General features: G+C 46.1%; 1 protein-coding gene and 1 long non-coding RNA gene across 2 annotated transcripts in view; one reads left to right on the plus strand and one right to left on the minus strand.

The window, feature by feature from the left end:
• LOC137341972 (uncharacterized) lies at nucleotides 1-25,657 on the minus strand. Its single transcript, XR_010967171.1, has 3 exons — nucleotides 25,426-25,657; nucleotides 3,735-3,922; nucleotides 1-1,238 (listed from the first exon to the last, which is right to left on the minus strand). It is a non-coding gene; the product is annotated as an uncharacterized lncRNA (long non-coding RNA).
• The window catches only part of top3b (DNA topoisomerase III beta), an 82,246-nt gene continuing 80,448 nt past the window's right edge, over nucleotides 25,655-27,452 (plus strand). The window contains exon 1 of the mRNA XM_068005528.1: nucleotides 25,655-25,820. Within this exon, the coding sequence (XP_067861629.1) occupies nucleotides 25,751-25,820 (70 nt within the window). The 5' untranslated portion in view covers nucleotides 25,655-25,750. The remainder of the gene's footprint in view (nucleotides 25,821-27,452) is intronic.

The raw sequence follows: 27,452 nt of genomic DNA on the forward strand, positions 1-27,452 counted from the left end.
AAGATTTTGTTTTATTCTTTCTATATATAAAAAAACTTCAAATCCAATTAATGGGATATGGAAAACAGAGTCACAATTACAAAATCACTAACAATATAAATAATTAAATTAAATATAAATTAATTAAGAGCAGTTGAGGCAACTAGCATAAATGCATTTAAGGGGAAGCTAGATAAGTACATGATGGCGAAAGGAATAGAAGGATATGTTGATAGGGTTAGATGAAGTAAGGTGGGAGGAGGCTAGTATGAAGCATAAATGCTGGCACAGACCTTTTGGGCCGAATGGCCTGTTTCGGTGCTATAAATTCTATGTAATTCTATGTAATGTCACATTTCTAAAATCCCTGATGAACACTTCTGACATGTGGGGCTTTGGCTGAGTGTCATTATCTATTGCTGAAGAAGCTTCCATCTTTCACGACACTTTGGCTCCAATAACCTTCAAAGTAATGCCAGTGTGGGGCAATCTAGCGGGGGTAAGAGCAGGAATAACCTACACGGACATTACCTCCAATGGCCACCTGACACAAGGGGCTTCACAAAGACAGCCAGTGTTCTGACACAGCTTCTGGGGCCTTTAGAGACTGGGATCTCCATAGATTGGCAGTCTGCTGGTATTGCCAATGCCATTTTTGAAGGGGTGAATTTGCACAGTGTTGCAGGATCAGGGTTATACAGCGCTACTGGGTTGGGAATTCAGAACAGCAGACAGAAATATGCCAACATGTAGCAATGGGAAGAGACACACCAGAACTGGGAATAAGGCCCTTGTTCATTCTGGGATGTCCCCATTCAAAATCAACACATGGCAGCTCTCAGATCCCATCAAGGACATCTATCTAGAATAAATAACATAACATAATATAATCTATGGGACTCCTTCTCCATATTAAAGCAGCATTTTTTGGCAGTTTAAGAGTTGTTAGCTTCATACAATGGTGATCACCAAAGAAAATTAAGAGGAAGTTCACGGATGGCAGCCTGAATACGGAAATGTGGGGCCTGAAGCTGGGATCAGGCGGCTAGATGTTGGCGTGGAGACAGAGACAGGCAATCACCACATCCTCGTAGTCCAGGGTCGGAGTGCCGCCTTGCACGTGCCTCAGCACCGGTAACTTCATGGCCAGGTTGACGGCGGAGTAGTGGGGATCGTAGGTGTTATTGATGAAGCAGGAGGGTTGACTGCAGCTCGCCCGCCTTAGAATCTGCGGAGTCCGACCGGCATCGAAGTCGAGACTGTAAGGAAAAGATATCGATCGGTCAACGGGAGGCGAAGCAGAGAGCAGTACAAATATATATAATAAAAGAAGGTTTTGTATAAAAAGGGTGACAGGCTGGAGTAAAAATGACTGCTGAGTCACACCTCATAGTTGATACAAAAGAAAGACTGATGACTGTGGCCTATCTCTGTAACCACCTCCAGCCCTTCTGCCCTCTTCCAATTCTGGCCTCTTTCACATCCGATTTCCTTCACTCCATCTTTGGCGGGCGTGCCTTCAGCTGGCTAGGCCCTAAGCTCTGGAATTCGCTTAATAAACCTCTCCGCCTCTCTACCTCGCTCTCCTCCTTTAAGTAGCTCCTTAAAACCTACTTCTTTGACCAAGCTTTTGGTCACCTGTCCTAATATCTCATTATGTAGCTCGGTGTCAAATTTCGTTTGATAACATTGCTGTGAAGCGCCTTGGGACGTTTTACTACATTAAAGGCGCTATATAAATGCAAGTTGTTGTTGCTGAAACCTGCAAAACTCAGCAACATCAAAGGCAATGGATGAAGGGGGCGTCCATTGGTTCCGGAGATGTAGTTGAAGAGGACTATTGTTGGCAAGCAACCTGCCCCAAAGGTCTGGTCCCAATCAAGGGCACTTTAAAAATGACCATGTGGAGGAAGCCCTGTCCTTGCCTCGCTGCTTCTTCCAGGTCATTTCCTGCACCATCGCCCTGATCCTAAGAGAATGTGCTACGAAACTACCCGTCTACAAGGCCTCAACAAACCTCGAAGCCTCAGCTGAAGTAAAACTTTCTTTTCAGGGGTTAATGAAACAAAAAAAAGAACTTGCATTTATATAGCGCATTTCATGACCTCAGGACGTCCCAAAGTGCTTTACAGCCAAATATGTGCTTTTGAAATGTGTCACTGTTGTAATGTAGGAAACGTGGCAGCCAATTTGCGCACAGCAAGCTCCCACAAACAGCAATGAAATAAATGACCAGATCAACTCTTTTAAGTGTTGGTTGAGGGACAAATATTGGCCATGGGATCTTTTACGTCCAACTGAGAGGGCAGCTGGAGCCTCGGTTTAACATCTCACCCGAAAGGCGGCACCTCTGACAGTGCAGCACTCCTCAGTACTGCACTCAAATATCAGGCTGGATTTTGTGCTCAAATCTCTGGAGTGAGGCTCGAACCCAAAACCCTCTGACTCAGAGGCGAGAGTGCTACCACTGAGCCATGGGTTAGTATAATATAAGCCCTTTTCTCTAACAAGGGTATGCATTTTGTTGTTAAAGCACTTCAAAATCATGCATGAACTTTGAAATTGTTTAACTCTAGGTTCACATGTTGATATATTTGATTTGATATATAATAAATGATCCTTTTCCTTTAAAGCCCTGGTTATTGCCTGGAGTTCCTTATCAGGATAAAGAGTCCATTAACTTAAATGTAAAATTTAAATCATGTGGAGATAAAAAGGTATTTCCCCAAATTAAAGAATAAAGATCACATTGCACCTTTTGTCCCTACACTGGAATGAACTGAGTTCCCTCACCGCACAGGCTGCTAAGAAGTCCTCCATGATGTCCTCTATTAGCCTTGTCCAACCTGGAGCTTTACTCAATCTCCTCATATTATGGACCTTCCCATTATTTATTCCCACACAAGGAATGAGTGGGTGGGTTTGAGAAAAGATGTCTCAGTATCCCTGCCTCCCAGTACCCTCATATTACACTCAATTTCATGAAGTGACACCATGCCCCCTCCACCCCCTACAACCAACCCCGATCTTCAGAGATTGAACTCAGGAGCTTCCTGGGTCATGTAGCTCAAACCTACACCAAACGATGCAATCACACAATGAGCCATTGAGAGAGTCACCTTGGCTCGTTGGGGTAGAATTTCTGCCGAGGTTCTCCCACCGTAACTTCAGCGGGAAACTCTGGAGAAATGGTGTAACCGGGAGAACTCCCCGGAAATTTTGCCCCCTTGTGTATCCCAGTCAGGTGGATGGTCAAATCCCATCATGACAAGTCGCAGAATTGAATTCAATAAAATCTGTAAATTTGTGGGCTGGCAACAGAGGGCAAAGAAAAACACTGAGGCAGCCAGATTGTTATAAAAACCCAACTGGTTCTCTATCGTCCTTCAGGGATGGGACCCTGCCGCTCCTACCCAGTCTGGCCTAGACCTGACTCCAGTCCCACATTACGTGTTGACTTAATGCCTCTTAAATGGTGTAGCTAACCACTCAGTTGTAAACAATCACTGCGAATTTACCTCACACCATTGTGGAAGCACCATCACCACACAGTTTGCAGTAGTTCAAGGAGAAGGCCCACAACCACCTTCTCAGGGTGACTAGGGATGGGCAATAAATGGGGCCTTGTCAACATTGCCCATAATCACAAGAACAAATAATTTTTAAAAAATCCTGCAGAACAAACATTGCCAAGAATATTCTTGATAACCCGCAGACAAGTGCTCGATAGACTTTAAGAGAATCGTGTCTGTTACCTGTATGTCCACTGAGCCACACTGCTCTCCTCAGCATTTGAAAGACTAACAGGCTGTGTGTTCAGTTTCTGAATCCAGTTCTCGATGTCCTTGCGAAGAAAGCTGGAAAGGGAATTAGCCGATTTTCCCAATGCTCCTGGATGGTGTTTGGCGGAAATCGCGAGCAGCGTGACAATGCTGAAGGCGACCTGCAGGATACAGAGAGAGATGCATCAGCCAAACTCCTCACTACGCGCCACCAGCGTCTTATCCAAGAGCTACCTCAATGCAGTAAGTAGTCAAAACAGCCATCGTGTCACAAAAGCCATCGTCAGCATCGTTCATCAGTGTTTCACCGTTTGATCTTGAGCTCCGCGGATTTCCTGTCCATGGATATAATGATCAGCCCTTTCACATCCAGGAGTTGGGAGACCTAGTGAATGTCCCTGTTACTGGCAGTGCACCAGGTTTCTCACATTTGTTAATGGTAATAAGGAACACCAAGGGGTTACACTGTGCCTTTTCATACTTTACTTCAGCCCAGATTGATGGGACAAATAAATGAGTCGCTGTTTTTGGCATCTGGGTTGTAACCGAGCTTATCTGGATCACTCTCTCTGAGATTGAAAATTTTGTGTCAACCTACTCCCACAGCTTCAAGGTTCAACACTGACCAAGTATTTTCTACAGGTGGCATTTTCTTGGCCCCAGCAGCACAAGAATAACCTTGCTGTAAGTGTATTTGATTATCTCTGTCTATATACTTCCCCATAATTGTCCATCCCATTCCTAACCAGATATTATCTATTATATTATCTATCCACTCACCCATTACCCCTGTCCTGGCTGAACTATGTTAGCTCCCAGTCACCATCACCTCAAATTTAAAATTTTCATCTTCGCGTTTATATTCCTCATGGCCTCGCCCTCTTCCCCCATCTTTGTAACCTCCTCCAGCCCTGTAGCACCCCCCCCCCCACCACATCATTAACAGCTTTAGCTGAGAGTCCTTCTAATCTCAAATCTTGGGTTGAGGTTTGCTAATTTGTTACTGGTGGCCTCTAGTCCTGGTTCACATTCACACTTTCCATTCCTCTCAAGCATTTCAAAAACCTGCACCATGGCCCCTCTCAACTTTCTTATCTCCACTGAAAGCAAATTTAGTTCTCTGAGTTCTCGAGCAAGGCCTCACTATGAAAGATGCTCTCTAAAGAGAAAGCTTCACCACCAGAGAACTACTTTAAAGAAGAAACTTCACATTCAGGATTGCTTTAAGAATGGAAGAGTTAAATCTAATCCTGATGACTCTGAACATTTGGTGCATGTCTGCTCTCTATCCATTTCTGTTAATTTTTGGAATATATTTAATAAGATATCTGAATGCTAATGACATCATCAGGAGGAATCCTTGGCAAGGTTCCTGATACCTACAGTGTGAGTGAGTGAAACTAACCAAGAGGCAGAGTCGCTACCCTAAACATATAGTCATTACCCCAAGTACAGGCGCTAACCCGGGGAGGTACAGTCATTACACTCTAAGGTACAGTCACTACCCGCAGAAGTACAGTCAATACCCTCAGACATGGCCGTTACCTCCCAGAGACACAGTTGTTATCACCCAAACCCAGAGGTACAGCCACTACCCCCAGAGTGAATGATTAACCCCCTGAGCTATTGACTGAATGATTAAGGATACATTGATACTGCAGCTACTGGTCTGACACAGCCAAACAGTAACTTGTTTACACTACTACTGGCTCTGAGTCTCCCTGTCAGCTGAGAGCTCTGTGCGTATCTGCTTATACACACGTGCGGAACTCTGTAAGATGTCCAAGGAACACACAGAAGTGGCAGTATGACTACAATCTAATAAGGCTTTTTCTCATGGCCAGCCCAGTTCCCCCCAATACCTCACTGTGATCTAAACCATTTACAAAAATAACATTAATGATAAACCCCACCGTACTGTCACAGATTTAAATCCCAGTGAATCACACAGATCAGGGTCCAGCTTCGTTCCCTAAGTCTGTAAGCTGATCTTAGCCAGGATGGGGTGCTCCAATTGGTTGAGACACCTCTGAGCTTGACGGGGGCGAAAAGTCAGCCTCAGATCCCTGAATACAATCCAGTGACCCCTGTTGAAAGAAAGAAAGACTTGCATTTATATAACACCTTTCACGACCTTAGGATGTCCCAAAGTGCTTTATAGCCAATGAATTACTTTTTGAAGTGTAGTCACCGTTGTAGTGTAGGAAACGTGGCAGCCAATTTGCGAACAGCAAGATCCCACAAACAGCAATGTGATAATGACCAGATAATCTCTTTTAGTGATGTTGTTTGAGGGATAAATATTGGCCAGGACACCGGGGAAAACTCCTGTGCTCTTCTTCGATATAGTGCCGTGGGATCTTTTACGTCCACCTGAGAGGGCAGACGGGGCCCTTGGTTTAACGTCTCATCCTAAAGATGGCACCTCCGACAGTCCAGCACTCCCTCAGCAGTGCACTGGAGTGTCAGCCTAGATTTTGCGCTCAAGTCGCTGGAGTAGGAATTAAACCCGCAGCCTCCTGACTCAGAGATGAGAGTGCTACCCACTGAGCCACAGCTGACACTAGTTGAGGCAGAGGTGTTGGCAGCAAAGTTAGAACTATGCGTTGTCTTTCCAAATGCTGCCTCTCCTATAGTGTGGAGATGCTGGTGATGGACTGGGGTTGACAATTGTAAACAATTTTACAACACCAAGTTATAGTCCAACAATTTTATTTGAAAATCACAAGCTTTCAGAGGCTTCCTCCTTCCTCAGGTGAATGTCAAGAAATCCTCGAACCTTTCGCATTTATAAATCACAGAACAATACCTGGTGATTACAGATAGTCTTTCCAACTGCCCGTTGCCAAGGCAATCAAAGTGTTCAGACAGAGAGGTGTTACCTATAGTGTGCATTGCTGGGAAGGCCTGAGGGTACAATAGTGCATTCTGATTCATTTTTATTTCACAGTTGATAAGATTTTTTTAATCTAAGAGAAATGGCAATTTATATCAGGTTGGTCACCACAGAACCTTGAATTGGACAGCCCATGGTCAGGAGGGCAAAGGTCACTGGTGTTGATACAGGCAGAGTCATAGCCCACAGACACAATTTATATGAATTCATATATGCTGGTTGCAATGTAAGCTAACAAAAAGTTTAACTACTGTAAAGTCATTCATATGCATCGCTGCAGTCTATCAAGACTGGGTATGACAGACATCCATGCGTGTCAAAAGCCTGTAGCACATGGGTTACACTGGTGGTAGTCCCAGTACCCCAACAAACTCCTAGCTCCTCTATTGACACCGACGCCGCATCTACATTGCCCAGATTTTTGCGACGATCTTAGACAGACTAAAACGTTTCAGTGAAAACAAAGTCTACAGGCTCTTTTTTACTCAATGCACTAAGAAAGTGGCTCACACGTGTCAGTCTGCCGATATCTCCTGGCTGGTCAGAAGCCCACCCGGGCGTGCAGGACCCCTGATGTTTCAACCCTTCACCACAGCGAACAGCCTTCCTTCAATCCCCTGTCATAGTCTTGAAAACTTCAGCTGGATCACCTTGAAGAAATAACAGCCAGCCATACCTTAACCTTCAGTGACATGCTTGGGAGTTCAAAGGTTGAGAGAATTGGGCAGTAGGCGTGAGTTCGGTCCCATTGCTGCTGGTGATCAGTGTACACTGATGGAATGGGCCCTGTGCTCTATTTATATCAACCTCGCTCCTTAAGAACACTGAGAATGGGTGGGAAAGTATTTGAATATTCTCAGTACTGTTTGGTGAGGCTCTCCGAATCATACTTATATCCTAATCAGCCTGAGCCTTGTTCTTTCATTCTTTCTGCGATATGATTATTGTTTCAATCATTAATTAAAACTCAGATTCTTGGATTTTTGAACCCATCTTTTTTTTAAAAAAACAAGTATTTTGAAAAAATAACTGCAGAAAGTGCCTGTGGTGTGGATGTAACTGGACCTAGTGTCGACACAGACACACACACTATACTAAAGATTCATAAATCACAAAATTCCTGCTCCCCATTTTGCCGGTTTTGATTGTTATTTGAGAGGTGGAAGAATTTTTGCTGTTTCTCTGATGATTGTGCGTGGTATATTAGATTTCTATATTAGATATGGGGGACAGTGAATGCCACAAAAGCTGATAACAGTACATGCCTCCTTCATATAGGACGCTCGGACTGAGTTTACAGGAAGTGTGCACAGTTTGTCCAACTGCTGTAGAACCTGAGATACCGAACAAGTGACATTAGCTCCATTCTCATCGGCACGTCTCAATATAAACCACTGTGCCACCGTCAGACAGGTTAGGGGAAGGTTCCAGCGCACATCACAACTGACTGAGACACAAGGAACATGTCCATGAGGTTCAACTGGCAGAATGCATTAGTCTCAATATAACTCACTCCCGGCCGTCCATCTCTATCCCTATAACTCACTCCCAGCCGTCTATCTCTATCCCTATATCTCACTCACAGCCGTCTATCTCTATCCCTATAACTCACTCCCGGCCGTCTATCTCTATCCCTATAACTCACTCCCAGCCGTCCATCTCTATCCCTATAACTCACTCCCAGCCGTCTATCTCTATCCCTATAACTCACTCACAGCCGTCTATCTCTATCCCTATAACTCACTCACAGCCGTCTATCTCTATCCCTATAACTCACTCCCGGCCGTCTATCTCTATCCCTATAACTCACTCCCAGCCGTCCATCTCTATCCCTATAACTCACTCCCGGCCGTCTATCTCTATCCCTATAACTCACTCCCGGCCGTCTATCTCTATCCCTATAACTCACTCCCAGCCATCTATCTCTATCCCTGTAATTCAAACGGGCTCAGGAGCTGGGCTGCTCCATCATTTGTCTGCAGACTCGTCTGCACCCAGGGTTCCCTTTCCCTTTGTTTTTGCATGTTACCTCTTAATCTCCTGCCCATCACCCTTGGCAAAGGCTGCTGATGGGATTGAGATGCTCCTTAAGGCTGTCCAAAGGGTTTCTGATTTTTTTTTGTCCCCCTATTGTATCTCTGCTTTAATTGGCACTACCCCTTTAAATTTGAATTACACACAATTTTCTTCTCCCACCAGTCTTCCTCCTAAGACTCACCAGAGCCTGTGCTATGAATGGTTATGCAAATACACTTACACCAGAGAATTGAGTGATCTTGACACTTGATCATTTGGGCGGGATTTGCACCAGTTCTAAACCTTTTAGGATTGACTTGCACCACGATTCACTTTAGGAAACCCGATCCTTTGCACAGGGTGTCTGTCACACACACGTGCCAATTTGAGAGCCAGCAATCAGAATGGGGTGGACTCCTTTCAATTTGGCCACCGTGACTTGGATTACCACATTCACTCGTGTGATTGAACACACACATCCGTGCACAAAAGTGCACACGTTAAACTGTCTCAGGGAATACACAGTCAAATCTGTAAGCATCGCATGCACTTACACATACAGGTAATGATCACATGTATAGGCATGCAAGTATCTGAGTAAAGTCGCAGCAGAGGGCGGCAAAAGGCAGAGAAGGTTGAGGAAGGAGAATTACTTGATCTACATCTACAAAGTGATGAAGCACGTTCACGCCCGACACCAGCATCTCCAAGGCCATGAGGATCGTGAACTAACTTTGCGAACAATGTTTTTTGAGTGCATCGCAGGTGAGGCTTCCCGTCTGGCCCATTATAACAAGCTTTCGACCATCAATTCCCGGGAGATCCAGACCGCCGTGCGCCTGCTGCTTCCAGGGGAGATGGTCAAACACGCCGTGTCAGAAAGGACAAAGGCCGTGACCAAGTACACCAGCTCCAGTCAAGACCCAGGATGCAGACAGAAGGGCAGGAAACTTCATGCAGGCATTAAGTAACCAATTTCACAGGTAAGTTTAGTGATTTCTTTCAAATATTTTTTATATGTTTGTTATGTTATAAAAATGAACTAATCCAAGTGATGAAGGAAAATGGTGGTCAGAAACAGTGTGAAGAAATTGTTTGAGAAAGTCAGTCAATTGCGTGATCCTCGCTGGTTTGTAAATGGGAGCTTTGGGGGAGAAAAGAGGGTTTTGATAGCTCAGTTTTTCTCCTGGTTACTTGTTTGTCATTGGTTCTTTTTGCTACTTTTTGATTCGTTCCCGTTTAGTCAATCAGATTTTTTTTGGTAACTTAACAGATAAGTCGATATTTAAGCCAATCACAATTTTTTTGCGCTACAGGCGTGCAATACTTTAGAGGTCTGATATCCTGAGGCCACATTTCTGAGCCGTGATATCTCTCAGGCCACACTTTCAGTTGCAGTGCTTCTGAAAAGTGTGACACTATGGATGTGTGCTCAATGCAAGACTTTTAATGATACTTTTCTGAATCTCCAGTGGGGATGCTCATGTTAAGGTACTTTTAGGAAAGGAACATCATACTATGGCAGGCTGGCTGCCTGGCGGGCAGGAAAGCCAGCGGCAGGACGCTTGGGACGGTCCCTGGCAATCGGGAGAGGTTGGAGTCTGGTAGGGGAGGGGGCGGGCGGAGTCCGGCAATTGGGAGGGAGAGAATGGGACTCGGGATCGGAGCTTGATTGGGGGCTGGTCGCCAATTGAGGCAGAGGGGAGGCCATGATCAGCAGAAGGGAGTGAGCTACAGATTGGTGCTTGGGGGGGGGCCGCAAACGACAGTGGGGAGGCTGAAGGCTTCCTTGAGGGGTCGGGGAGAGCACTCCCGCTCCTCCTGGCTCACAAGGAGTGCTCTTAAAAAGCACTGATCTGCTGGAGCCGGCAGCTCTCGCCTCCATTTCGCTGCTGGGTTTCCTGAGCCCTGGGAAACCCGGCCGGCAACTGCTAAATTTAAATTAGGTTCCCAACTGCACTCTCCAAGATGGGACACATGCAAGCCTCGCAACCTGGCACCACACAAACGGCGGCAGGTGTGTACGCAGCGAGTTGGGGACACGTTCCCCGATTTTTAATTATTAGCTCCCCTCTCCCGCCCATCATGGGGAGGGGTGGTGGTTGATATTGAGGCTAATGTGTTAATTCTCATGATTGGAAAGTGTTTAAAAAATTAAGCATATTTCAGAGCTGATTTATCCCCCAATTTCTGTAACCCCCAAAATAAGTCGCATTGACCAACAGTTTTAAGCTTGGTGGGTGTTTTAAAATTCAGAAATGTTGCTCCAAAGTTAGGACAGTGGGACTGGGTTGAAATTCATCTGCAAATTTAGGACATCCCGACTTAAATTGGGACAGGTGAGCAGCATCTTTCATCCATCGTCTTTTCTCGCTACCTTTGCAGATTCAGAACTCATATCTTTGTCATAACCTTAAGTCATTGCTGTTTACTGAGTGAGAGTGATTGCCACAGGGAATACGATAGATGCCATGCCCAAGCAATTTTTAAAGTGTGGTAACGTATGCAAATTAATTCAGTGGATCATATAGGTGTTTAAAGTGGTTGTTACCTTGCAGCTACACTAATCATCCTGTGATATATCTCAGTGGGCTGAAAAATATTTGTGTTTCAGAGAGTCACAATGTTGCATCAAATGAAAACAAACCATGAATTTTAGATTTCCACGTGTAAAGGCCCTTGGGTGTTAACGCTGTCCAGTTAGAACACTGGCATCCACCTGACAATATGGAAAATTGCCCAGGTATGTCCTGTCCACAAAAAGCAGGACAAATCCAATTTGGCCCATTACCGCCCCTTAAGCCTACTCTCAATCATCAGCAAAGTGATGGAAGGTGTCGTCGACAGTGCTATCAAGCGGCACTTACTCACCAATAACCTGCTCACCGATGCTCAGTTTGGGTTCCGCCAGGACCACTCTGCTCCAGACCTCATTACAGCTGTGGTCCCAACATGGACAAAAGAGCTGAATTCCAGAGGTGAGGTGAGAGTGACTGCCCTTGACATCAAGGCTGCATTTGACCGAGTGTGGCACCAAGGAACCCTAGCAAAATTGAAGTCAATGGGAATCAGGGGGAAAACTCTCCAGTGGCTGGAGTCATACCTAGCACAAAGGAAGATGGTAGTGGTTGTTGGAGGCCAATCATCTCAGCCCCAGGACATTGCCGCAGGAGTTCCTCAGGGCAGTGTCCTAGGCCCAACCATCTTCAGCTGCTTCATCAATGACCTTCCCTCCATCATAAGGTCAGAAATGGTGATGTTCGCTGATGATTGCACAGTGTTCAGTTCCATTCGCAACCCCTCAGATAATGAAGCAGTCTGTGCCCGCATGCAGCAAGACCTGGACAACATCCAGGCTTGGGCTGATAAATGGCAAGTAACATTTGCGCCAGACAAGTGCCAAGCAATGACCATCTCCAACAAGAGAGAGTCCAACCACCTCCCTTTGACATTCAACGGCATTACCATCGCCGAATCCCCCGCCATCAACATCCTGGGGGTCACCATTGACCAGAAACTTAACTGGACCAGCCACACACATACTGTGGCTACAAGAGCAGGTCAGAGGCTGGGTATTCTGTGGTGAGTGACTCACCTCCTGACTCCCCAAAGCCTTTCCACCATCTACAAGGCACAAGTCAGGAGTGTGATGGAATACTCTCCACTTGCCTGGATGAGTACAGCTCCAACAACACTCAAGAAGCTCGACACCATCCAGGACAAAGCAGCCCGCTTGATTGGCACCCCATCCAACACCCTAAACATTCACTCCCTTCACTACTGGTGCACTGTGGTTGCAGTGTGTACCATGCACAGGATGCACTGCAGCAACTCACCAAGGCTTCTTCGACAGCACCTCCCAAACCTGCGACCTCTACCACCTAGAAGGACAAGAGCAGCAGGCACATGGGAACAACACCACCTGCACGTTCCCCTCCAAGTCACACACCATCCCGACTTGGAAATATATCACCGTTCCTTCATCGTCGCTGGGTCAAAATCCTGGAATTCCCTTCCTAACAGCACTGTGGAAGAACCTTCACCACACTGACTGCAGCGGTTCAAGAAGGCGGCTCCCCACCACCTTCTCAAGGGCAATTAGGGATGGGCAATAAATGCTGGCCTTGCCAGCGATGCCCACATCCCATGAGTGAATTTAAAAAATCCAACATATCGTCTCTTGAATCCAGTGGTAATGTTTGAGCATTGCCTCCTCGCATTTTGCTCAGAACACGGGCAAATGTCCTGCTTTGGTTTGTGTGTAGTGCTGGATACAGTTTGGTTTATTGCAACAATACACATGGGTAACTTACTCCCAGTGGGATCTGCACTCGAAGGCAGTGCAGATTGGAGAATCAGTGTTGGAGTGTTTTAGCCCTCTCTCCGACACACACTCCCTTCGAGTGAAGCTCTCTGCTATGAGCGTGGGGTTGATGAATTTACCCAAATGACTCTACTCTGTATACAGAAGCAGAGCAGGATTTACTTGGTACAATAAGTCTACAGCTCCACCACATTACAGCCAAGTAGTATTTCCAACAATACCCCAGTCACATTCAATAATCCTACCTGTGTAATTGGAGTGCGAGAGATGGGCACCAATGTATCTGTGGAAACTATAGCTATAGCAACAGACACCAAAAGACCCAACTAATATTAGGATTGCTGCAGTAGGTACCCTGCAGGAGTACAAAGCAATGCCACTCATCTGAGCCAGGCTCCTGGATCGCCTGTTAGCTGTAATGTAAGACTCACTCCCTATCACTTGATATCCCTGACCCATGTACACCGAACAATGCCCAATCCCATCTTCATCCAACTTCCAATCGTAAGCGTTTTCCAGCAAGGTTTCCCTGATGATCGGTCAGGAGTGGGAACCCTGGCTGATTTTCCCCTTGATAACCAGGGGTGCTGAGGGTAATTGGAGTGTTCAGCCTGCTGCCCCAGGTTATTTGGGCTAAGCCGGTGCAGATTGAGGGTCGAACCAAGGACTCTTCTTATCCATTTGGCTCAGCTATTCACTGGATAAATTCCCTGAGGTATCGGGGACGGTGGGGGTGACCTGTGAATATATCCCAGGCTCAGTTGTTCTGTATGTAGTACCTTTCTAAAGCCACCAGACTAATGCCTTGCAGATGCTTACAACAAAGATTTCTAAGTTCCTACTGCAGCGTTCCAATTTGGATCAGCACCACCTCAAATCCTGTGAAGTGCCTGGGTTTTGCCTAATGGTGAACTGGGTCCAATTCAGCGTAATCAGAAGTGAGCGAAGGGAAACCTTCCCCTCCTACTCTCAGGTTGACAGCCATTACTCAGCTGCTGACTTTGGGGAAATTTCTGATTGATGCCTCTTTCATGTCCTGCTTACTGCTGTTTTTCCTCATATCTCCTTTTATGTTAAACCTTAACGGTGTCCTGGCCAATTTTATCCCTCAACCAACACCACCAAAAACACCCAGATTATCTGGTCATTGACGTTTGTGGGACCTTACTGTGCGCAAATTGGCAGCCTTGCTTTGGGACATCTTGAGGCCATAAAAAGCGCTATATAGATTTAATTAATTGGTTTCTTTCTTTCTTAAACCCTTAGATAAGTAGAAGGAAATTAAATGAAACAAAACAAGTTTTGTGCACAATGTTTCAGCAGTATATAATAGGCATGATAGCCTAGTGGTTATGGTACTTGACCATCAACCTCAGTTGTGAGTTCAAATCCTGTCTTATATTCATGAAATCTGGTAATTTGTTGACTAGTACCAAAAAAATTACCATGAAAGCTGCTGAATTATTGTAAAAATCCAACTGGTTCACTGATGTCCTTCAGGGAAGAAATCCTACTGCCTTTGCCTCATCTGACCTACATGTAACTTTAGGTCCCACACTACATCGGTGACTGTTGGGGATAGATTTTAACACATCAGGCTGCGGATCATACAGCTGACTGCCTGATAGTGTCGGCAGGAGGCCTGGGCCTCGTTATGCCATAGATGGGCTGCGGGTGTCAAACAGGTGCCCAGCTGCAGTTCACTGGCTCCAGGCCAGCGCGATATCAGGCAGTCCGGAGGGCGACCTGACCAGCAGCAAGGTAGGTAGGTACAAGGTAGAGTGGGGCGATCGCATTGGGGAGGGGGGCCAACCTTATTGTGATCTTTCCATATGTAGAATAGCTTAAAAAATGTCCTTTCTTAAGTGCGCAATGAAGATTAAAATGTTGCAATCTTTATTATTTCATCTATTCAGGAAGCTAGATAAAATAGTTCCTACCATAGATATATATATATATCAGATTATCACTTGCTCATTGTTTATTGATTTGGCAGATATTTCAACCTTCAAGATAGGTCTGCTGTTTGGTTCTGTCGCCTTCAAAGACTTGAAGTGAGATCTTATGGAGCCCTAAAACAGTCCAGTACCTTAAAGTAATTACCAAATAGGGTTTGCTGTTTGTTACCAAAAGCTTACCTAGATTTTAAGACAAGGATAGATGCACTTGAGAGCTAAAATAATCCAGGTAATGAGGTTAGAAAGATGTAAGAAGCACCTTATCATTTCCTCAAGCACTTTGCTCCCAACGAATTACTTTTTGAAGTGCACTTGTGGTTGTTATGTAGACAACCGTGATAACCAATTTATACATGGCAAGGTCCCACAAACAGCAAATGAGACGAATGATCAGTTAATTGTTTTTTTTGATAGTGAGCGAGAAGTGTTGGCCAGGACACTGGGAGGATTCCCTGCTCTTTACATCCACCTGTGCAGACAGACAGGCCCTAGTTTAATGTTTTATCCGAATGACAGCACCTGCGACACTGCAGTACTCCCTCAGTACTGCACTGAAGTGTGAGCTTAGATTATATGCTCAGTGCCTGGAGTGGGGCTCGAACCTACAACCTTTTGACTCAAAGGAGAGATAGAGTACTACCAGCTGAGCCAGGCTGAAGTTTAAAATGAGAGTGGGGGGGCGATCTGAAGAGGTTGTAGTTCAGCTACGTTTTTCCGCTGTATAAACAGTGCCTTACACAGCATCTAAACTGCGTACACCTGGGTTGAGAGTGCTGGGGTAGGGTGCAGGGAGCATTGCTCTCTATCTAACCTGTGTACACCTGGACTGAGAGTGCTGGGGTAGAGCGCAGAGAGCATTGCTCTCTATCTAACCTGTGTGCACCTGGGCTGAGAGTGCTGGCTGGGGTAGAGCGCAGAGAGCATTGCTCTCTATCTAACCTATGTACACCTGAGCTGAGAGTGCTGGAGTAGAATGCTTTGCCCTCTATACAGCCCATACTAGACATGCTCTGGTGATACTCGTCCAAAATGTCTCTTAGCAACATGTTCAGAGAGGTTGCTTCATTGAAGGTGTCTCCAATGGCTTTGGAGGCTTAGGTAGTAGGAGACCTTGGAATGCAATCTGATGTCAAGTGAGTGTCATTCTGCCGTTCTACATATTGATGTTGTGCATTCCTGCACCCTGTACGAACACAACATGAGCTCTTGCTTAATAGAAACGATTGTGGAGTAAAAGTGTGACCGATGATTTCCTTGCAGCAGATATAGGGCCCTAGAATGTAATTGGTGTTAATTCTACTGCTCAGTGCAAAGTTGCACTTTGGGTCAGTATTCACTATTTACACTATTCCTGCCGCTTTGCATTTTCTGATCTGGGTTTTAACGTGTCAGTAGTGCACTAAAACACCAAGTTAGCTGGCTACTAGGGACTGAATCCCATTAACTTTGGTCAATAGAGGAGCAGGTGCCACAAGTCAACCTGATGCCCACACCAATCGCAAGAGCTACCATTCCATCCACATAACGGTGGTGTCTATTGTCCAAAAGGTAGCCCTGAAATTCCACGGAGGTTCTTCAGGTCTCCCAAGGAAATGGCATAAAGATCTTTAAAAAACGCCCATTTACGCCATTTCTGCCGTCATAGTTCCGGTGGGAGAACCCTCATGGGTCAGTGTCTTTAGTCAGAGACCCAGGGTGAGCACCTTAAGAACCCCCGTGGAATTTCAGGGCTACCTTTTGAACAATAGACACCACCGTTATGTGGATGGAATGGTAGCTCTTGCGATTAGTGTGGGCATCAGGTTGACTTGTGGCACCTGCGCCTCTATTGACCAAAGTTAATGGGATTCAGTCCCTAGTAGTCGGCTAACTTGGTGTTTTAGTGCACTACTGACACATTAAAACCCAGATCAGAAAATCAATTTGAATGGGGCGAGGTTGGGTTTTGAGATGGATTGAAACAACCGGGATAATTTTCCAAGCTCATGCTCCTGGCTGGGAGCCTCACCAGGCGGCAGTTCATATCGGAAATTCAGGCATAATTTTCCGACCATTTTCTGAGTTAGCTGGGAGTGAAAACTTGTAAAATGACCTCCTACATCTCCCGATTCCTCGATATCAACCCCATATACCAGTCCAGATAAAATGAAGCACACAGATCTACATGGTTCATCATGGAGCTGAAGTAGTGATTTAGGTGGCCTGATCAGCCTTGTAGTATGAGCCACCCAGAGACTATGAATTCTTCATGGTGTGCTTGTTGCTGTAAATAAACGTGGCGGCCAGTTTTGAACACAGCAAGATCCCGCAAGCAGCAAATGAGACGAATGACCAGCTAGCCTGTTTTTTTGTTGGTGTTGGTTGAATGAGCAGGGTTGATCAGAACGCTGGGAGAACTCCCTGCTCTTCTTCAAATCCACCCCTCAGAACAGGTAGACATGGCCTCAGTTTAATATCACATCTGCAGGATGTCACCTCCTCCAGTGCAGCACTTCCTGAGCACTGAAGCCGCAACCTCTGACTCAGCACGTAAGTTCTTTCTAACTGAGCCATTATGAACATGAGTAATCAGGTGAGAAATGTGCTTCCCCACCTGTGAAACAGCTACACTTTAATATCAGCTTTTGAATATCTTTGCAGGAACATGTAATTCAGTTAGGGTGTTCCCAAAAAGTTAAGGAAAAAGACTAAATAAAATGCGACAGTCTGGTAACCAGTTTCACAACTATAAGCTAAATTTCTAAGAAAATTCAGATCCCCATTGATATTTCCTAAACTGTGAAGACATTTGTAATTTGTTTTCCTGTACAGCATTGTGGTGTTATCCCATAGTATTTATTCTGGGTCTTTCCTGATCTCTCCGTGTTCCTAATGTGTCCTCGTGTTTCCCATCTCTCCGTGTTCCTAATGTGTCCTCGTGTTTCCCCATCTCTCCGTGTTCCTAATGTGTCCTCGTGTTTCCCCATCTCTCCGTGTTCCTAATGTGTCCTCGTGTTTCCCCATCTCTCCGTGTTCCTAATGTGTCCTCGTGTTTCCTCATCTCTCCGTGTTCCTAATGTGTCCTCGTGTTTCCCCATCTCTCCGTGTTCCTAATGTGTCCTCGTGTTTCCCCATCTCTCCGTGTTCCTAATGTGTCCTCGTGTTTCCCCATCTCTCCGTGTTCCTAATGTGTCCTCGTGTTTCCCCATCTCTCCGTGTTCCTAATGTGTCCTCGTGTTTCCTCATCTCTCCGTGTTCCTAATGTGTCGTGTTTCCTCATCTCTCCGTGTTCCTAATGTGTCCTCGTGTTTCCCCATCTCCCCGTGTTCCTAATGTGTCCTCGTGTTTCCTCATCTCTCCGTGTTCCTAATGTGTCATGTTTCCCCATCTCTCCGTGTTCCTAATGTGTCCTCGAGTTTCCCCATCTATCCATGTTCCTCACATGTCCTTGTTTCCCCATCTATCCATGTTCCTCACATGTCCTTGTGTTTCCCCATCTCTCCGTGTTCCTAATGTGACCTTGTGTTTCCCCATCTCTCCATGTTCCCCATGTGTCGTGTTTCCCCATCTATCCATGTTCCTCACATGTCCTTGTGTTTCCCCATCTACTCATGTTCCCCAGGTGTCCTTGTGTTTCCCCATCTCTCCATGTTCCCCAGGTGTCCTTGTGTTTCCCCATCTCTCCATGTTCCCAGGTGTCCTTGTGTTTCCCCATCTCTCCATGTTCCCCAGGTGTCCTTGTGTTTCCCCATCTCTCCATGTTCCTCACGTGTCCTTGTGTTTCCCCATCTCTCCATGTTCCTCACGTGTCCTTGTGTTTCCCCATCTATCCATGTTCCTCACGTGTCCTTGTGTTTCCCCATCTATCCATGTTCCTCACATACGCCATAAACAGAAGCTATTTCCTCTGGTGAGGGAATCCAGAACAAGCGGGCAAAATCTTAGAATTAGAGCCTGGCTATTCAATATTGAAATCAGGAAGCACTTTTTCACACAATGTATAGTGGAAATGTAGAATTCTCTTCCCCAAAAGGCTGGGAATACTGGGTCAATTGAAAATTTCTAGACTGAGATGTTTATTAGATAAGGGTATCAAGGAATATGGATCACAGGCAGGTAAATGGAGTTCAGGTACAGATCAGCCATGATCTGATTGAATGGTAGAACAGGCTCGAGGGGCTGAATGGCCTACTCCTGTTCTTATGTTTTTCTTCTACTCCATAATACACTCTCCAGTTGTTTTTTTAAACCACTAGCTTGATCTAATTGTAAATTACTATTGGATTGGTAAGAACTTGGATTCATACCCACCCGACAAGACTGTCAGGGATCCAGATACACACCCCTCTCTGCAAGACTGACAGGGGGACAACCACATGCTGACCCACAATCTACGACACACCTCTGTACCACTTTCGATTTTAAGGGGACCATTTTGCATAAAACCTTGTTTCCTTTTTAAAAAAAAATATTTTTGCAGAATACAATACGAATATACCAGTGTACCTAGGTCCCTAGTATAGTTAACATTTTCTAATTTCAACGTAATTTAAAAGGGGTAACTAAGCAAAGGCAAGTCATGGCAGCAGACCTCGCACCCGTGATATGCCCCTCCTGCAAGATGTGGGACGTCATGGACACTACCAGTGTTCCTGACGACCATGTGTGCAGGAAGTGTGTCCACCTGCAGCTACTGACCGATCGTATATCGGAGCTGGAGCTGCGGGTGGACTCACTGTGGAGCATCCGCGATGCAGAGAAACTCATGGATAGCACGTTTAGCGAGTTGGTCACACCACAAGTAAAGGGAGTACAGGCAGGAAGTGAATGGGTGACCACCAGGCAGAGTAAGAGGTGCAGGCAGGTAGTGCAGGGGTCCCCTGTGGCCATCCCCCTCTCAAACAGGTATACCGTTTTGGATACTGTTGGGGGTGATGGCTCACCAGGGGAAGGTGGCAGCGGCCAGGTTCATGGCACCGTGGCTGGCTCTGCTGCACAGGAGGGCAGGAAAAAGAGTGGCAGAGCTATAGTGACAGGGGACTCGATTGTAAAGGGAATAGACAGGCATTTCTGCGGACACAACCGAGACTCCAGGATGGTATGTTGCCTCCCTGGTGCAAGGGTCAGGGATGTCTCGGAGCGGCTGCAGAATATTCTGGAGGGGGAGGGTGAACAGCCAGTTGTCGTGGTGCATATAGGTACCAACGACATAGGTAAAAAACAGGATGAGGTCCTACAAGCTGAATTTAGGGAGTTAGGAGTTAAACTAAAAAGTAGGACCTCAAAGGTAGTAATCTCAGGATTGCTACCAGTGCCACGGGCTAGTCAGAGTAGGAATGACAGGATAGCTAGGATGAATACGTGGCTTGAGAGATGGTGCAAGAGGGAGGGATTCAAATTCCTGGGACATTGGAACCGGTTCTGGGGGAGGTGGGACCAGTACAAATTGGACGGTCTGCATCTGGGCAGGACTGGAACCAATGTCCTAGGGGGAGTGTTTGCTAGTGCTGTTGGGGAGGGTTTAAACTAATGTGGCAGGGGGATGGGAACCGATGCAGGAAGTCAGTGGGAAGTAAAGTGGTGACAGAAACAAAAGGCAGTAAGGGAGAGTGTACAAAACATGACCGGACAGATGGTCTGAGAAAGCAGGGCAAAGACCAAGGGAAGTCTAGATTAAACTGCATTTATTTCAATGCAAGAAGTCTGATGGGCAAGGCAGATGAACTCAGGGCATGGATGGGCACATGGGACTGGGATGTTATAGCTATTACTGAAACATGGCTAAGGGAGGGGCAGGACTGGCAGCTCAATGTTCCAGAGTACAGATGCTATAGGAAAGATAGAGCAGGAGGTAAGAGAGGAGGGGGAGTTGCGTTCTTGATTAGGGAGAACATCACGGCAGTAGTGAGCGGGGATATACCCGAGGGTTCGCCCACTGAGTCTATATGGGTAGAACTGAAAAATAAGAAGGGAGAGATCACTTTGATAGGATTGTACTACAGACCCCCAAATAATCAACGGAAAATTGAGGAGCAAATATGTAAGGAGATTACAGACAGCTGCAAGAAAAATAGGGTGGTAATAGTCGGGGACTTTAACTTTCCCAACATTGACTGGGACAGCCATAGCATTAGGGGCTTTGATGGAGAGAAATTTGTTGAGTGTATTCAGGAGGAATTTCTCATTCAGTATGTGGATGGCCCGACTAGAGAGGGGGCAAAACTTGACCTCCTCTTGGGAAATAAGGAAGGGCAGGTGACAGAAGTGTTAGTGAGAGATCACTTTGGGACCAGTGATCATAATTCCATTAGTTTTAGGATAGCTATGGAGAATGATAGGTCTGGCCCAAAAGTTAAAATTCTAAATTGGGGAAAGGCCAATTTTGATGGTATTAGACAGGAACTTTCAGAAGTTGATTGGGAGAGTCTGTTGGCAGGCAAAGGGACGTCTGGTAAGTGGGAGGCCTTCAAAAGTGTGTTAACCAGGGTTCAGGGTAAGCACATTCCTTATAAAGTGAAGGGCAAGGCTGGTAGAAGTAGGGAACCTTGGGTGACTCGGGAGATTGAGGCCCTAGTCAGAAAGAAGAAGGAGGCATATGACATGCATAGACAGCTGGGATCAAGTGGATCCCTTGAAGAGTATAGAGATTGCCGGAGTAGAGTTAAGAGAGAAATCAGGAGGGCAAAAAGGGGATATGAGATTGCTTTGGCAGATAAGGCAAAGGTGAATCCAAAGAGCTTCTACAAATACATAAAGGGCAAAAGAGTAACTGGGGAGAGAGTAGGGCCTCTTAAGGATCAACAAGGTCACCTATGTGCGGAATCACTAGAGATGGGTGAGATCCTAAATGAATATTTCACATCGGTATTTACGGTTGAGAAAGGCATGAATGTTAGGGAACTTGGGGAAATAAATAGTGATGTCTTGAGGAGTGTACATATTACAGAGAGGGAGGTGCTGGAAGTCTTAACGCGCATCAAGGTAGATAAATCTCCGGGACCTGATGAAATGTATCCCAGGACGTTATGGGAGGTTAGGGAGGAAATTGCGGGTCCCCTAGCAGAGATATTTGAATCATCCACCGCTACAGGTGAGGTGCCTGAAGATTGGAGGGTAGCAAATGTTGTGCCTTTGTTTAAGAAGGGCGGCAGGGAAAAGCCTGGGAACTACAGACCGGTGAGCCTGACATCTGTAGTGGGTAAGTTGTTAGAGGGTATTCTGAGAGACAGGATCTACGGGCATTTGGAGAGGCAGGGACTGATTAGGAACAGTCAACATGGTTTTGTGAGAGGAAAATCATGTCTCACGAATTTGATTGAGTTTTTTGAAGGGGTAACCAAGAAGATAGATGAGGGCTGTGCAGTAGACGTGGTCTACATGGACTTTAGCAAAGCCTTTGACAAGGTACCGCATGGTAGGCTGTTACATAAGGTTAGATCTCACGGGATCCAAGGTGAGGTAGCCAATTGGACACAAAATTGGATTGACGGCAGAAGACAGAGGGTGGTTGTCGAGGGTTGTTTTTCAAACTGGAGGCCTGTGACCAGCGGTGTGCCTCAGGGATCGGTGCTGGGTCCGCTGTTACTTGTTATTTATATTAATGATTTGGATGAGAATTTAGGAGGCATGGTTAGTAAGTTTGCAGATGACACCAAGATTGGTGGCATTGTGGACAGTGAAGAAGGTTATCTAGGATTGCAACGGGATCTTGATAAATTGGGCCAGTGGGCCGATGAATGGCAGATGGAGTTTAATTTAGATAAATGTGAGGTGATTCATTTTGGTAGATCGAATCGAGCCAGGACCTACTCCGTTAATGGTAGGGCGTTGGGGAGAGTTATAGAACAAAGAGATCTAGGAGTACAGGTTCATAGCTCCTTGAAAGCAGAGTCACAGGTGGATAGGGTGGTGAAGAAGGCATTCAGCATGCTTGGTTTCATTGGTCAGAACATTGAATACAGGAGTTGGGATGTCTTGTTGAAGTTGTACAAGACATTAGTAAGGCCACACTTGGAATACTGTGTACAGTTCTGGTCACCCTATTATAGAAAGGATATTATTAAACTAGAAAGAGTGCAGAAAAGATTTACTGGGATGCTACCGGGACTTGATGGTTTGACTTATAGGGAGAGGTTGGATAGGCTGAGACTTTTTTCCCTGGAGAGTAGGAGGTTAAGGGGTGATCTTATAGAAGTCTATAAAATAATGAGGGGCATAGATAAGGTAGATAGTCAAAATCTTTTCCCAAAGGTAGGGGAGTCTATAACGAGGGGGCATAGATTTAAGGTGAGAGGGGAGAGATACAAAAGGGTCCAGAGGGGCAATTTTTTCACTCAAAGGGTGGTGAGTGTCTGGAACGAGCTGCCAGAGGCAGTAGTAGAGGTGGGTACAATTTTGTCTTTTAAAAAGCATTTGGACAGTTACATGGGTAAGATGGGTATAGAGGGGTAAGATGGGTATAGAGGGATATGGGCCAAGTGCAGGCAATTGGGACTAGCTTAGTGGTATAAACTGGGCGACATGGACATGTTGGGCCGAAGGGCCTGTTTCCGTGTTGTAAACTTCTATGATTCTATGATTCTATAAGAAATTAATTAATTGCAGAATTACTGGGGCACCAAAAACATTGTGAACCAGTCACATGATGTAAATACAGCAACTGTGGGAGCACCATCACCACAAGAAGTGCACCATAACAAAGAGAAAACCCACCGTCATCTTTCTCAGGGCAACTAGGGATGGGCAATAAATGTAACCTTGCTAGTAGGGTTGCCAACTGACCCGGTTTCCTGTGACTCTCCTGGAATGGGGGATGGACGCCCTGGGCGTTGCTGCAAGCAGCCTGCGAGATCTTTGTGCTTTAAATTTCCCACTGCAGCAGTGGCCCCTCCCTATTCTGGGACGTCACCGGATTCTGCTGCCAAGGAGCCTCCAGTTCGGTGACGTGAACCCCTGGGGGGGGGGGGGGGGGCGGGGAGTCAAGAGTCAGTGGAGTGCTCGGGAGTCGAGGGAAGAGAGACTGAGAAATGGGGGGTGGGGAGACCAGGGAACGGGACTGACAGAGAATGGGGGATGGGGGCTCGGGAAGAGAGGAAGACGGGAATGGGGATGAGGGTTAGAGGGAGATTGGGGATGGGAAGCAAGGGAGACTGGAGGTCAGGGTTGGGGAGAGAGGGAGACTGAGGATTGGGGCTCCAAGAGGGGGGGAAAGAAAGGGAGTCTGGGGGTCAGAGCTCTGAGGGAGGGGAAGGGAGACCAGGAGTCAGGAGGATTTTCAGATGTCACATGAATCCGACATCACGTGATCAAACCTCCAGGAATGCCTCCAACCAGAGTTGGAAATGCTACTTACCACACCCACATTCTTAAAAAAATTAAACATTTACTGGGTTTCACTAAAAAGTCAAATTAATCTGCAGATAATTATATACGCTACTAAATCTGAGTCACAGATTGTAGCGCACAAAGCAGTCCTCTGTTTTGCTTAAGTCTAAGTGCCGGTCCTTATGATATAATCTTACATAAATCTGGAGACATATCGATGCTTTCAGCAAAACAGAATCATGCAGCACTACAGATGGCCATGTTTCTCTGCCTCCTAGAGATGCTGCGCCACTGCATATTAAACCAACAGGATTTAAGTTGTTTTTTTTAAAATGAACTTTGAACAGTTAACATGAGATATATATTTTATGAATCTGTTGTACATTGTTATTACATATCGCTTGCAGGAGTACATCGATGCTTTAAGGTCCCTTGGCATAGTTGGCACTGGGAGCAATCCCAGGTCTTTGGGGTTAAATATAGGAGCAGAGAAGACTGTAGCCATTAGGCTGGTGACAAAAACAAATGTCCAATTTCTACACAATCTGCTTCCATACCTCCCTGGCCACACATTCATCACCCCCTGCAGTAGTTAAATCTAAACTGTACATCTTCTCTATTCCAAGCTAATCTCCCCCAGTTCTGCAGTTTGTGCCAACCTTCAATATATCATCAGGGTTCATCATACCTATTCCTGTAAGGATCTTGAATATTTTTCAGTTGACTGAGGTGGCGAGGGGGAGGTTTCTACCTGCTCCTGTGAAGCACCTTGGGGCGTTTTACTACGTTAAAGGCGCTATATAAATGCAAGTTGTTGTTGTAACAGTCATATTCACTGGGCCTTTGTTTTTTTTTTAAATCACCCTATGGTTAGTAATTTCCATTCTTTTCCTGAGAGGTGGTTGGATTTGGGGGTTGGGCTCACTGAGTTGCACCCAAGAACAGGCAGCATCTGTGGCGTCAAACATTAACCCTCTGTTTCTCTATCCACAGATGCTGCCTGACCTGCTGAATGTTTCCCGCAACTTCTGTTTTTATTTCATGAACTGACAAGCGTCTGTTTGTGAGCTGTTGGTGGTGCAGAATTAACAATCATTCAACTCCAAAACGACGGGTGCTGCCTATCTGAAGTGTTTCTGGAGCTGATGAGGCGCCGGTGTTACTTACTGTCAAACGGTAATAAATGGGTTCTCCAACTGGGGAGGCCTGGTCCCAAGTTCTTTCGAGCGGTTCCTCCGCGTGTTTCGGTGCTGGAACGGGTCTCGGCACCGGCCTGCACTAAGCGAAGGGAACACGACGGCCGCTGGCCGCTGGCCGCGGTCACCATGGAAACAGAACCGCCGCCCGAAACCGTTTCTCCGCTTCCACCCAGCGGCGGGAACCGGAAGTGGAGGCCCGTGCGCAGGAAGTGTCGGTGATGTCATGGCGACGGCCTGAGGTTGGCGGTGTTGTGTGATGAGAGGCTGGTTACCGGGTACCGGAGGCCGGCGCCATGAGGACGGTGCTAATGGTGGCCGAGAAACCGTCCCTGGCTCAGTCCATTGCCAAGATCCTGTCGCGGGGTAAGTGAGACGGCCCGGCCTCTGCAGTAACTCGGAGCTTTATGAACGTGTGGTCGGGCCCTTTCCAAGTAAAATAACGCGGATCCGAGGCCCGCTGAGTGGGGGCAAAACTTCATAATCGGTGCTGAGGGTATTTGTGAAGGTGGCGATGTCCCAGAGGAGTAAGAAAGAACTTGGATTTATATAGAAACCTCAATCAGGACAAATCAAAGCGTTTTACAGTCACTTATAATGTAGCCTGATGTGGCAGCAAATTTGCGCACAGCAAGATCCCAGGAACAGCAAATGAGATAAGCGACCAGATAATCCTTTTTTTGTTGGTTGAGGGACAAATGTTGGCCAGGACACTGGGCGAACTCCCCTGCTCTTCATTGAATAGCGACATGGGATCTATTACGTCCAACTGAACAAGTAGATCCCAGCTCCTTCTAACAGTGTTTCGATGCTGGAACGGCCCTGTTTGTGGCTCACAATTTAATGTCTCAGCTGGAAGTGGGCACGGCTGACAGTGCAGCACTCCCTCAGTTACTGCGCTGAAGTGACAGTCTAGTTTATGTCCTGGAGTGGGGCTTGAACCCACAATGTTCTATTCAATATGATGTGGAGATGCCGGTGATGGACTGGGGTGGACAAATGTAAGGAATCTTACAACACCAGGTTATAGTCCAACAATTTTATTTTAAAATCACAAGCTTTCGGAGATTATCCCCTTCATCAGGTGAGTGACACTCACCTGATGAAGGGGATAATCTCCGAAAGCTTGTGATTTTAAAATAAAATTGTTGGACTATAACCTGGTGTTGTAAGATTCCTTACATCTATTCAATATGATCAGGGCTGATCTTCTATCTCAATACCATATTCCCGCTGTCTCCTCATACCCTTTGATGCCTTTTGTGTCTAGAAATCTATCTAGCTCCTTCTTAAATATATTCAGTGACTTGGCCTCCACAGCCTTCTGTGGTAGAGAATTTCACAGGTTCACCACCCTCTGAGTGAAGAAATTTCTCGTCATCTCAGTCCTAAATGTCCTGCCCCGTATCCTGAGACTGTGACCCCTCGTTCTGGACCCCCCAGCCAGGGGAAACATCCTTCTTGCATCCAGTCTGTCTAGTCCTGTCAGAATTTTATATGTGTCAATAAGACCCCCTCTCATTCTTCTAAACTCGAGCGAATACAGGCCGAGTCGACCCAATCTCTCCTCATATGACAGTCCTGCCATCCCAGGGATCAGTCTGGTGAACCTTCGCTGCACTCCCTCTATGGCAAGTATATCCTTTCTTAGGTAAGGAGACCAAAACTGCACACAATACTCCAGGTGTGGTCTCACCTAGGCCCTGTATAACTGCAGTAAGACATCCTTGCTCCTGTACTCAAATCCTCTTGCAATGAAGGCCAACAATATGGTATTGAGATAGAGGATCAGCCATGATCATATTGAATGGCAGAGCAGGCTTGATGGGCCGAATGGCCTATTCCTGTTCCTATTTTCGCTTAAGATGATGATGGACCAGTTTCTTAGGGACAATTAACGCAATGGAAAGGATTAAAATGTATCTTTTAAATTAAGGAACCAAAGGCCAAGGTCCTTCCTGCAGGACACTAATGTTGAATGTTCATCCAATGTTGGAA

This window comes from Heptranchias perlo, chromosome 25 (assembly GCF_035084215.1).
Source record: "Heptranchias perlo isolate sHepPer1 chromosome 25, sHepPer1.hap1, whole genome shotgun sequence".
NCBI lineage: Eukaryota > Metazoa > Chordata > Chondrichthyes > Hexanchiformes > Hexanchidae > Heptranchias > Heptranchias perlo.